The sequence below is a fragment of the Mustelus asterias genome, chromosome 10 (genome assembly GCF_964213995.1).
Source record: "Mustelus asterias chromosome 10, sMusAst1.hap1.1, whole genome shotgun sequence".
Lineage (NCBI taxonomy): Eukaryota > Metazoa > Chordata > Chondrichthyes > Carcharhiniformes > Triakidae > Mustelus > Mustelus asterias.
Window position 1 is genome coordinate 122,556,767 of NC_135810.1, and position 13,878 is coordinate 122,570,644.

Sequence of the window (13,878 nt, forward strand, 5' to 3'; positions counted from 1 at the left end):
GCATCCTGGTAAATCTCCTTTGCACTCTTTCCAGCGCTTCCACATCCTTCTTATAGTGAGGTGACCAGAACTGCACACAATATTCCAAATGTGGTCTCACCAAGGTCCTGTACAGTTGCAGCATAACCCCACGGCTCTTAAACGCCAACCCCCTGTTAATAAAAGCTAACACACTATAGGCCTTCTTCACAGCTCTATCCACTTGAGTGGCAACCTTTAGAGATCTGTGGATTGAATTAATTGAATATTGCTGAAAAGAGGGACATATTGTCGAAGCTTTTCACCTGGTACCCTCCAGGACAAATTTCAAACAATCACAACAATCTATACTGCAGGAGCAAAGGGTGCTGATTGGTTGGCAAGTTGACTCTGATTGGTCAAAGCATTGCCACAGGTCCCTGTGTCTGAATGTATGTTGCCTCCAGCAAGTGTAGATGGGCCACATTACGAACTCTACTGATGATAATTTTAAATTGGTTGTTTTTTTTATTCATTTGTGGGACATGGGCATCGCTGGCTGGCCAGAGTTTATTGCCCATCCCTAGTTGCCTTTGTTCAGAGCGTACAAAGAACAAAGAACAAAGAAAATGACAGCACAGGAATAGGCCCTTTGGCCCTCCAAGCCTGCACCGACCGTGCTGCCCGACTGAACTAAAACCCCCTACCCTTCCGGGGAGCATATCCCTCTATTCCCATCCTATTCATGTACTTGTCAAGACGCCCCTTAAAAGTCACTACCGTATCCGCTTCCACTACCGAGTTCCACGCACCCACTACTCTCTTTGTAAAAAACCTGCCTCGTACATCTCCTTTAAACCTTGCCCCTCTCACCTTAAACCTGTGCCCCCTAGTAATTAACTCTTCCACCCTGGGGAAAAGCTTCTGATTATCCACTCTGTCCATGCCCCTCATAATCTTGTAGACTTCTATCAGGTCGACCCTCAACCTCCGTCGTTCTAGTGAGAATAAACCAAGTTTCTCCAACTTCTCCTCATAGCTAATGCCCCCAGAAGCGTAGCTGAGAGTCAACCACTTTGCTGTGGCTCTGGAGTCACATGTAGGCCAGACCGGGTAAGGACGGTATATTTCCTTTCCTAAAGGACATTATTGAACCAGATGGGTTTTTGCGACAATCGACGTGGTTTCATGGTCATCAGTAGATTCTTAATTTCAGATATATTTGTTTATTATTGAATTCAAATTCCACCATCTACCGTGGACTGTTTGTGATGGATTGGATCCTCCGGCTACCGGTGCCAGGATTTTAACTCGTGGCTCCTCATCTTTCAATCTAATCCTGTCATTTCAGATTGGAAGCACGGTGTTCATAGTCTTTGTCAGTTACTTTGGCAGTCGGGTTCACCGCCCTCGTCTAATTGGTTGTGGGGGTATTCTCGTCAGTGTGGCTGCGTTCACAATGGCAATTCCCCACTTCATCATGGGACCGTACCAGTTCGATAAGACCACTACAAGTGAGTATTTCCTTTCTTTACACAGTTTTTAAGGAGGGGATTCTAATGGCTTAAAGGTTAATGGGCAGAACATAAGAGCATAAGAACTAGGAGCAGGAGTTGGCCACCTGGCCCCTCGAGCCTGCTCCGCCATTCAATAAGATCATGGCTGATCTTTTCGTGGACTCAGCTCCACTTACCTGCCCGCTCACCATAACCCTTAATTCCTTTACTGTTCAAACATTTATCTATCCTTGCCTTAAAAACATTCAGTGAGGTAGCCTCAACTGCTTCACTGGGCAGGGAATTCCACAGATTCACAACCCTTTGGTCAAGAAATTCCTCCTCAACTCAGTCCTAAATCTGTTCCCCCTTATTTTGAAGCCATACCCCCTCGTTCTAGTTTCACCCGCCAGTGGTAACAACATCTATCTTATCTATTCCCTTCGTAATCATATATGTTTTTATAAGATCTCCCCTCATTCTTCTGAATTCCAATGAGTATAGCCCCAGTCTACTCAGTCTCTCCTCATAAGCCAACCCTCTCAACTCCGGAATCAACCTGGTGAATCTTCCAGATAATGTTCTAACTAAAGGACTGCTGGACAGAAATAGATAGGACCAGGAAATCAGGTGGAAGGGTGGAGTTTTGAAATGCGGATTTATAGATCCACCCCTTCCTCCACCGACACACAGTGGCAGCCGTGTGTACTATCTACAAGATGCACTGCAGGAACTCACCAAGGGTCCTTCAACAGCACCTTCCAAACTCCTAACCTCTATCACCTAGAAGGACAAGAGGAACGGACACATGGAGGGAAATTTTCCTGTCCCACTCGCCAGGTAGTGCGCGGGGGTGGGGGTGGGGAGGGGGGAGGGTTGGTGGAGGGGGAAGGCAGGGGGTGGTGGGTGGACCATGCAACGGTCCATTTAGCTTCGGCAAGATTTTCCAGCTTTGGGGTGAGCATGGCCGGAATATCCCACCCATGGGAAGTTCCCCTCCAAGTTCATCACCTTGGAAATACATCACTGACCCATCACTGTCGCTGGGTCAAAATCCTGGAACTCCCTCTCTAACAGCACTGTGGGTGCACCTACACCACGTGGACTGCAGTGGTTCAAGAAGGCAGTGGAGGAGATTTACAAGATTAGTCCCAGGCAGCGGGAGTTCAGTTAATGTGGGGAAACTGGAGAAGCTGGCACTGTTTTCCTTATAGTAGAGAAGACCGAGGGGAGATTTGATTGAGTGTTGAAAACTGTTTTGACTCCCAGGAGGTCAGGAACCAGAGGGCAGATTTAAAGTCACTGGCAAAACAATCAGAGTGCAGCTGACGCAGTGAGTTGTTGTGATCTGGAATGCACCATCTGCAAGGCTGGTGAGAGGGGAAGAATGAAAAAGGCATGTACTTGAAGAGGACAATTTACAAAGTTATAGGGAAAGAGCAGGGAATTAATTAATTAATGCCCCTTCAAAGAGCAAGCACAGGTTCAATGGGCTGAATTGGCCTTCTTCTGTGCTCTTTGATTGTGAGCTGTTACTGCTATTGTAAATTCAAAATCATACCATTTCTTAAGCTTGTTTTTAACATACTCATTCTTATTCTCAAATCCCTCCATGGCCCCGCCTCCTCCCTATCTCTGTAACCTCCTCCAATCTTAGAACTTTCTGATGTCGATGTTCCTCTTGTCCACCTTGGAATTGAATCACTGCACCATTGGTGGTGGTGCCTTCAGCTGTCACAGTGCTAAGCTCTGCCATCCTGTCTCTAAACCTCTCCACCTCCCTCTCCTCACTCTCTCTCCTGTTTTCAGACACCCCTTTGATTCAAACTTTGGTCATCTGTCAAGATGTCTCCCTTGGTGACATGTTGCCCACTTTTATCATGCCACATTAGACAAGACATTAGTAAGGCCACACTTGGAATACTGCGTACAGCTCTGGTCACCCTATTGTAGAAAGGATATTATTAAACTAGAAAGAGTGCAGAAAAGATTTACTAGGATGCTACTGGGACTTGATGGATTGAGTTATAAGGAGAGGCTGGATAGACTGGGATTGTTTTCCCTGGAGCTTAGGAGGTGAGGGGTGATCTTATTGAGGTCTATAAAATAACAATGGGCATAGTTCAGCTAGATAGTCAATATATTTTCCCAAAGGTAGGGGAGTCTAAAACTAGAGGGCATAGGTTTAAGGTGAGAGGAGAGAGATACAAAAGTGTCCAGAGGGTGGTGAGTGTCTGGAACAAGCTGCCAGAGGTAGTAGTAGAGGCGGGTACAATTTTGTCTTTTAAAAAAAACATTTAGACAGTTACATGGGTAAGATGGGTATAGAGGGATATGGGCCAAACGCGGGCAGTTGGGATTAGCTTAGTGATAAAAAACTGGACAGCATGGACAAGTTGGGCCGAAGGGCCTTTTGCCATGCTGTAAACCTGTATGACTCCATGACATTTCCGTGAAGCCCTCTGGGAGATTTTACTGCCTGACATGAACTTTATTATTGCAATTTGCTGTCTTTCAATTCAATAAAACTATTTTTCTTCTTACAGACAGTGTGGGCAATGTCTCTGATATCTGCCACATGATGCACGAGGGCCAGAGCCTAGACAGTGGGAGTTGCAGCATAGACAGAGTCAACAATGATTACCAGATGCTTTCGTTGCTGATAGTTGGACAGTTATTGTTGGGAATCGGTGGTGTTCCCATTCAGCCCTTCGGGATATCATATGTTGATGACTTTGCCAGCAATAGGAACTCACCTTTGTATCTTGGTATGTTCATAAAGCTTTCACTCCGAATATGTGTTCACTGTGTAAAAGACGCTTCAATAAAACCCTCTCCTGAAAGAAAATAGCCTTAAAATTATTTTTGATGGGATGCGTTTCCCTTCCTTAAATACCCAAATTCGAATGTGGGCCAGATCAGGTAAGGATGGCAGATTTCCTTCCCTAAAGTTAACCAGACACATTTTTTAATCACAATCGCTGATAGTTATGGGGAGGTGATGGCCTAGTGGTATTATCGCTTGACTATTAATCCAGAAACTCAGCTCATGTTCTGGGGACCCGGGTTCAAATCCCACCACAGATGGTGGAATTTGAATTCAATAGAAAAAAATCTAGAATTAAGAATCAACTGATGGCCCATAGCCGATTGTCAGAAAAACCCATCTGGTTCACTAATGTCCTTCAGGGAAGGAAATCTGTTGTCCTTACCTGGTCTGGCCTCCATGTGACTCCAGAGCCACAGCAATGTGGTTGACTCTCAACTGCCCTCCAAGAGTAATGCGAAGAATGTGCAAACTCCACACAGACAGTGACCCAAGCCGGGAATCAAACCCAAGTCCCTGACGCTGTGAGGCGGCAGTGCTAACCACTGTACCACTGTGCCGCCCCGATTCTAAGTTGGGACTGTTTTCCTGAGAAAAGAAAAGGCTAAGAGGAGATTTGATGGAGGTATTCAAAATCCAGAAGGTTCTGGACAGAGCAGATCAGAGAAACCTTTCCGCTGGGAGGCTGAATAGCCTCTTTCTGTGTTGTAACCATTACTCTGATTCTTATGTTGAAAATTCACTCCCTAATTTGTTGTGCTTTTCCCTCCAGGGATTCTATTTGCGGTCAGTGTTCTGGGCCCAGCTTTTGGCTTCGTTTTGGGCTTTGCTGTTCTCCGACTCTATGTTGATGTTGATAAACTCTCAGCAGGTGAGTGTTACTGTGGGAAGCCCATGCTCCCTACACGGTCAGGATGTGTTCAGCTGTGTAAAATGGATAGTTCGGTCACCACTTAGATCTGGGATGCAATATTGGGGCCCAGTGCCTTAACAAGTGATTGATTCAGTATGGCTACCACTGTGTATTGTGAGGGATTCAGCAATTATAAGAACAGGAGAAGGCCATTCAGCCCCTCAAGATTGAACCAACTGGTTCATGGCTGATCTGCATTGTGACTCCATCTGCCTTCCTTGGTTCCCCAGCATTTAATAATCCTGCCGAACCAAAGTCTATCAATCTCAATTGTGAAATTTTCAGTTGACTCCCAGCTTTAGCAACTCCCTCATGGGAGCGAGTTCCAGATTTCCTCTCCCCTTTGTGCGAAGAAGTGTTTCCTGATGTCACCTCTGAATGGCCTGGCTCTCATTTTAATTCAGTGTCACTTTGGTTTGAACTCCCCCACCAGAGGAAATAATTTCTCTCCATCTGTCCTGCCAACTCCTCCAATCATCTGAATGACCACAACTATGTCACCACTTCATCTTCTGTATTCAATGGAATACAAGCTGAATCCATGCAAACTGTCTGAATAATATTACCGCAGCGATACTCCAGCCCTGGAGCAGGCGGTGTCCGAGGGTACCGTCGTGGCCTGCCATACACGTTGGGTACCACAGGGGCTGCGGTATATTATCGACTCCTTCCTTTTTGGGGGCTGCCCTTCTTGCTTTGTCCTTGAGTTTGTTTAATTTAGTTTATTTGATTTGGCCAAAAAGAAATATCCTAATAACGTATGCTTTTTAACCCAGGTATTCAAAGGGATTTTTGAAGACTAGAAGTGAGAAACAGGACACATTCCTAATTCGCTGTCAATAGCAGACACTTCAGAGGTCTCTCTCAATCTGCACTTGCTGGTGCACCAGTCAGACTTACACAGACAAACAAAGGGGGAATTTAGCACGGCCAATCCACCTAACCAACACATCTTTGGACTGTGGGAGGAAACCGGAGCACCCGGAGGAAACCCACGCAGATATGGGGAGAATGTGCAAACTCCACACAGACCCGAGGCCAGAATTGAACCCGGGTCCCTGACGCTGTGAGGCAGCAGTGCTAACCACTGAGCCACCCTGCCGCCATACTCCCAGAGTCCAAGATTCCTGCATCCGCAGTAATTTGCTTTAATCTAGAGTCCTAAATTGTTTCATTTACATGCCATCAAGAAAGGTTGAACTGGTTGGGACTTATTGCTTTAGTAAGAAAGAAGACATTATGATGACCTAATCGAAGTCTGTAAATGTGTGAATGGTTTGGACAGAGTAGATGTGGAATGAGTGTTTTCACTTGCAGGAGGATCTGAAAGTACAGGTACAGAAAGATGGTTACTAATGAACCAGAGAGGGTGCAGAATATATTCACGAGAATGGTTCCAGGAATGAGGAATTCAGTTGTGTAGACACACTGGAGAAGCTTGGAGTGTTTTCCCTGGAGAAGAGAAAGTTCGGAGGAGATTTGATAGAAGTGTTCAAAATAATGACAGGTCTGGACAAAGTAGATAGAGAGAAACCATTCCCATTGGTGGAAGAATCGAGAATCAAAGAGCACAGATTTAAAGTAATTGGTTAAAGAAGTAATGGAGACAAGAAGAGAAACTATTCACACAGCGAGTGGTTAGGATCTGGAATGTACTGTCTGAGAGTGTGGTGGAGACAGATTCACACAGTGAGTGGTTAGGATCTGGAATGTACTGTCTGAGAGTGTGGTGGAGACAGATTCACACAGTGAGTGGTTAGGATCTGGAATGTACTGTCTGAGAGTGTGGTGGAGACAGATTCACACAGTGAGTGGTTAGGATCTGGAATGTACTGTCTGAGAGTGTGGTGGAGACAGATTCACACAGTGAGTGGTTAGGATCTGGAATGTACTGTCTGCGAGTGTGGTGGAGGCAGATTCACACAGCGAGTGGTTAGGAGATGGAATTTGTTGTCTGAGAGTGTGGTGGGGACAGATTCACACAGAGGGTGGGTGAGTGTCTGGGATGAGCTGCCAGAGGTAGTAGTAGAGGCGGGTATAATTTTGTCTTTTAAAAAGCATTTAGACAGTTACATGGGTAAGATGGGTATAGAGGAATATGGGCCAAATGTGGGCAATTGGGACTAGCCTGGGGGTTAAAAAAAAAAGGGCAGCATGAACAAGTTGGGCCAAAGGGCCTGTTTCCATGCTGTAAACCTCTATGTCTATGACTCTAAGTGCCTTCCATTACATAACGGTCAGCTGGCCTATGGCAATGTCTTTTGTTTTTGGTGTTCTGACTTGTATTCTGTGATTTGATTTGATGTTTTGCTGATTTGTTTTTCTTTCCCCTGTTGTAGATGAGATTGATTTGCAGTTTGCAGACCCCCGTTGGGTGGGAGCCTGGTGGCTGGGATTCCTCATGGCAGCCAGCTGCGTTTTGTTGGTCTCTATCCCATACTTCTTCTTCCCAAGGGAGATGCCCAAGGAGGTAGGTCCATAGGCAGACTCGCTAACCTGAAGGAATATGCATCAGGCAGAAGCCATTCAGCCCCTTGAACCTGCTCCGCCAATCACTGACCCACCTTAACTCCACATCCTTTTATACCACAGGCTGGTAAAAATCTAACCAGTGAGTCAAACAAAACTGATCTCAGTTCTAAAGATGATTAATGTTAGAGAGGGTGTCACACTTTCACCACACATGGCCTGAAGACATGTTTCCGAATTTATCTCTTGGATGGTCTGTCTCTGGTTCTGTCTCTTTGTCCGAGGTTCCCGCAGCAGCAGGAAAAAGTTTCTCTCTATCTGCCCAGCAATTCCTTTCTGGGTTGATGTATCAGCTGAGGCTGTACTGTTTACAGTCTCCACTGAGTCACAGGATCAGGTATGGAATCTTGTTTCAATGTACCTTTAAAATGAAGGCAGCAAGATATCACTAACAAGGAAATGTGTCATACAATCCAATCTTCCTTTCACTTTTGCTTTTGAGCACGCACACACTCTCACTCACACACACACATATACACACTCTCACTCACACACTCTCACTCACACACATTCACACACACACATACACACACTCACACATACACACACACATACACACTCATTCACACACACACACACACACACACATACACACACTCTCATTCACACACACACACACACACATACACACACATACACACATACACACACACACACATACACACATATACACACTCTCACTCACACACTCTCACACACACACACACATACATACATATACACACTCTCACTCACTAACACACACACTCTCACACACACACACACACACTCTCACTCACACACACACACACACACTCTCGCGCATACACACACACACACTCTCACGCATACACACACACACACATACACACTCTCACACACACATATACACATACACACACACACACTCTAATTCACACACACACATTCTCACTCACACACACACACACACACTCACGCACACACACACACACACACACACTCTCGCGCATACACACACTTACACGCTCTCATGCACACACACCCACACACACTCTCACACACACACTCTCATTCACACACACAGACACACACACACCTCACACACTCTCACGCACACACACACTCTCACGCACACACACGGACACACACTCTCACGCACACACTCTAACACACACACACACACTCACGCACACACACTCACGCACGCACACACACACTCTCATGTGCACACACAGACACACACACACACACTCTCACGCGCACACACTCATACACACACTCTCACGCACACACTCTCACACGCACTCACACTCTCATGCGCACACATACACACACGCACACACGCACACACATGCACACACGCACACACATGCACACACGCACACACATGCACACACGCACACACATGCACTCACACACACACACACCTCAAGCTTTCTACTTCTGTATAAATGTTGCCATGCTCCTAGTCTAAAGAAATAACACCAAAACATGTTTACACAATCCTTTATGAGTGATTGGTGTCTCTATCATCATAACAACATCACAAGTCCCACTCCAAGACTTGAGCACAAAACTCATAGTTGGTATTTCAGTAGAGTACTGAGGGAATGCTGTTCTGTCAGAGCTATTCACATGTAGATCAATGATTTACCAATAGTACCACAGAAAGGTTACAGTGCAGAAAGAGGTCATTTCGCTTTGTGTGTTTGTACAGGCCAAAAAAGAGAAAAAAGAAACTAGCCGCTCATTTTAATCCCACTTTCCAGCACCTGATCCGTATTCTTGAAGGTTCCAGCTCTTCAGATAAAGATCCAGGTTCCTGTTAAGTGAGCTGAGTGTTTCTGCCAGAACCATCAACTGAGGCAGTGAATTCCAGACACCAACCACCCTCTGGGTGAAAAACATCTTTCCTCAAGTCCCCTCCAATCCTTCTACCAATCACCTTCAATCATTACCCCCTGGTAATTGACCAATCTACTAGGGGGAAACAAGTCTTTTCTGTCCACCCTGTCTAGGCTCCTCATAATTTTGCACACCTCAATTAGGTCACCCCTTCGCCCCCTCCGTTCTAAGGAAAACAATCCCAGCCTATCCAATCTCCCCTCATAGCTACAATTTTCAAATCAGGCAACATTCTTGTGAATCTCCTCTGCACTCTCTCCTGAGTGATTAAGTAATGTGCCGACCAGAACTATGCATAAAACTCCAGTTGTGGCCTAACCAGCGTTTTGTACAGTTTCAGCATTGCATCCCTGTTTTTGTATTCAATACCTCGCCCAATAAAGGAGCACATTCCATATGCCTTCTTGACCAACTTGCCCACCTGTCCTGCCAGCTTCAGGGACCTGTGGCCATGCACTCCAAGCTCTCTCACTTCCTCAGCCCCTCCCAATTATCTTCCCAATTATTGAGCATTCTCCTGCTTTGGTTCCCTCCCCAAATGCATTACCCCTCACCTTACCAGATTGAATTCCACTTTCCACTTCTCTGCCCATTTGACCAAACCATTGCTATCATTCTGGAGTCGACAGCTACCCTCTTCACTATCAACTACACAGCCAATTTTTGTGTCACCTGCAAATTTCCCGATCGTGCCACCCACATTTAAGTCTAAATCATTCATATACACAGCAATCAGCAAGAGCCCCAAGACGGAGCCTTGTGGTAGCTTCTCACCCTTGTGGGATATTGACTAAGCAGTCCATGCTCAAATGCAGCAAGACCTGGACAATATCCAGGCTTTGGCTGACAAGTGGCAAGTAACATTCACATCACAAAGTGCCAGGCAATGACCTTTTCAAACAAGAGAGAATCTAACCATCGTCCCTGGACATTCAGTGTCATTATCATTGCCGAATCCCCCATTATCAACAACGTGGGAGTTACCATTGACCAGAAACTGAACTGGACCAGCTATATAAATACTGTGGCTACCAGAGCAGATCAGAGGCTAGGAATTCTGCAGAGAATAACTCATCTCCTGACTTCCCAAAGCCTGTCCACCATCTACAAGGCACAAGTAAGGAGTGTGATGGAATACTCCCCACTTGCCTGGATGGGTGCAGCTCCAACAACACTCAAGAAACTCCACACCATCCAGGACAAAGCATCCCATTTGATTGGCACCACATCCACAAACATCCACTCCCTCCACCACAGACGCACAGTGGCAGCCGTGTGTACCATCTACAAGATACACTGCAGCAACTCACCAAGGCTCCTTTGGCAGCACCTTCCAAACCAATGACCACTTCCATCTAGAAGGACAAGAGCAGCAGATACCTGGGAACACCACCACCTGCAGGCTCCCCTCCAAAAGTCACTCACCATCCTGACTTGGAAATATATCGCTGTTCCTTCACTGTCGCTGGGTCAAAATCCTGGAACTCCCTCCCTAACAGCACTGTGGGTGTACCTACACCTTAGGGACTGCAGTGGTTCAAGAGGCAGCTCACCACCACCTTCTCAAGGGGCAATTAGGGATGGGTAATAAATGCCGGGCCTAGCCAGCGATGCCCACATCCTGTAAATTAATTTTTAAAAATATTATCTCTAACACCATGAGTTCTTATCTTGGGCAGTAATGTTTTGTGTGGTACTTAATCAAAATTATCTTCAGGATTGCAATTTTCATCATGTCGAACTTTGAAGATCTGTTAATTTTTGGATCATATCCAGATACTCTTTGTTTGAGCAGTTTCAGTAGAACATTTATAGTTAATCACAACAGTGGAACTCTTAGAACAAGATGAACTCTGAACTTTACCTCACGTAATGTTGCTTTACTAACAACCTGCATGTTTACATTTCTGACACAGTAAAACTTCACATGGCAACTCCTAGAAGCTTATCAAAAATAAATCTGACAACAAACCACTAGAGGAGATATTAGACATCAAAAGCTTGTTCAAAGAGGTTTTAAGGTGTGTCTTAAAGAAGGAGAGAGGAGCAGACGAGGTGCAGGGAGGGAATTCCTGAACGTCTGACCCAGGCAACTGAAGGCACGGCTACCAAAGGTGGGGCGATTAAAATCGGGGATTCCCAAGAGGCCAGACTTGGAGAGGGTGGAGGGGGAATGCAGTGATCGCCAAGGGTTGTCGGGCCGGAGGAGATTACAGAGATAGGGAGGAATGAGAGGAGGTTTAGAATACAAGAGCAGGGATGTACTTCTGAGGCTGTATAAGGCTCTGGTCTGACCCTATTTGGAGTATTGTGAGCAGTTTTGGGCCCCATATCTAAGGAAGGATGTGCTGGCCTTGGAAAGGGTCCAGAGGATGTTCACAAGAATGATCCCTGGAACGAAGAGCTTGTCGGTTGAGGACTCTGGGTCTGTACTCGTTGGAGTTTAGAAGGATGAGGGGGGATCTTATTGAAACTTACAGGATACTGCGAGGCCTGGATAGAGTGGACGTGAAGAGGATGTTTCCACTAGTAGGAAAAACTAGAACTACAGAACTAAAGGGACGGTCCTTTAAAACAGAGATGAGGAGGAATTTTTTCAGCCAGAGAGTGGTGAATCTGTGGAACTCTTTGTCGCAGAAGGCTGTGGAGGCCAGGTCATTGAGTGTCTTTAAGACAGAGATAGATAGGTTCTTGATTAAAAAGAGGATCAAGGATTATGGGGAAAAGGCAGGAGAACGGGGATGAGAAAAATATCAGCCATGATTGAATGGCGGAGCAGACTCGATGGGCTGAGTGGCCTAATTCTGCTCCTATGTCTTATGGTCTATGGTTTGTGAACAAGGATGGGATTCTGGAAATTGGTGTGGCTCAATCAGGGTCCCTTCTGAGTAAGTCATGGAGCACAAGAGTGATGAGTGTATGGGAATAAGAGAGTTTGTAGGAGGCCCCTTGTACCTTAGAGAAGGCAGCTGCCCTCTCTATATCCTCTACAAAGCCTGGCTGAGAATTCCAGCCACAGCCTCTCACCTCTACCCTGTCTTCCCACCCACCCAGCCCTGGTGGGTCCATCTTGAATGCTGCAGAAAGCTGTGTCCAGTTTCTTGTTGTCTGGGTCATTTGGGAGTTCTGGATGACAAGGCATGGTGGCACAGTGGTTAGCACTATAGCCTCACAGCGCCAGGGACCTGGGTTCAATTCCCGGCTTGGGTCACTGTCTGTGCGGAGTCTGCACGTTCTCCCCGTGTCTGCGTGGGTTTCCTCCGGGTGCTCCGGTTTCCTCCCATAGTCCGAAAGACGTGCTGGTTAGGGTGCATTGGCCGTGCTAAATTCTCCCTCAGTGTACCCGAACCAGCGCCGGAGTGTGGCGACTGGGGAATTTTCACAGTAGCTGCATTGCAGTGTTAATGTCAGCCTACTTGTGACACTGATAAATAAACTTTAAACTTTACTCTTCAGCCTGGGATTTACCATGGAGCCAAGGTTTGATTCAATAGATATTTTCAGTAAATATTTAGAACATCTTTTCACTCGAATTAAGTTATCTTTATACAAGAAGCATTTCAGTACAAGTTTAGTCTGTGATTGGAATAGGCCCTGGCTCCACTGCTTATCTCAGTTTGGGGAACAGTGGGGGAGGGGATGGGATGTTTTAGAACTGCACCTGCAACCCCAGTTATAGTGAATGGGTTGGAGGGGAACCTCCAGGGGTGTTGATGTTCCCAGGTATCTGCTACTCTTGTCCTTCTCGATGGTGGAGGCTGTGGGTTTGGAAGGTGCTGCAAACCTCCATCGATGTGACGCTAATTCTCTTTTTTTCCCCAGCACTCCGGGGATCCTGAAGGTGAAAGCAAATCAGAAAAGCAGTTGGACCAATTAAAATCCAAACTAAAGGAAACCACACAAGATCTTTCATTGCTTCAGTTTATAAAAAGTAGGTTTCGAATCACTTCGTTACGGCTTGTTGCGTATTGACTGCAGAATCTTATCTCATTGAAGGAAGATATTTGACCTATTGTCCCTCTGTTGGTTCTTTGAAGGAATTGTTCAACTGCACATCATCGTGGGCCGAAGGGCCTGTTCTGTGCTGTACTGTTCGAATTCTAATTCTAATTCTAATCCACTGCTGCCTCAGAGCACCAGGGTCCCAGGTTCGATTCCAGACTTGGATGACTGTCAGTGTGGAGTTTGCACGTTCTCCCCGTGTCTGCGTGGGTTTCCTCCGAGTGCTCCGGTTTCCTCCCACAGTCCAAAGATGTGCAGCTTAGAGGAATTGGCCATGCTAAATTGCC

At 46.1% G+C, this 13,878-nt stretch overlaps 1 protein-coding gene across 2 annotated transcripts in view; it reads left to right on the forward strand.

Annotated features, from left to right (window-relative positions):
• The window catches only part of slco2b1 (solute carrier organic anion transporter family, member 2B1), a 95,655-nt gene that overhangs the window by 50,620 nt on the left and 31,157 nt on the right, over window positions 1-13,878 (forward strand). For both annotated transcript variants that reach the window (XM_078222656.1, XM_078222655.1), the window contains exons 4-8: window positions 1,310-1,472; window positions 4,001-4,222; window positions 5,054-5,152; window positions 7,534-7,664; window positions 13,412-13,520. In XM_078222656.1, the coding sequence (XP_078078782.1) occupies window positions 1,310-1,472; window positions 4,001-4,222; window positions 5,054-5,152; window positions 7,534-7,664; window positions 13,412-13,520 (724 nt within the window). The remainder of the gene's footprint in view (window positions 1-1,309; window positions 1,473-4,000; window positions 4,223-5,053; window positions 5,153-7,533; window positions 7,665-13,411; window positions 13,521-13,878) is intronic.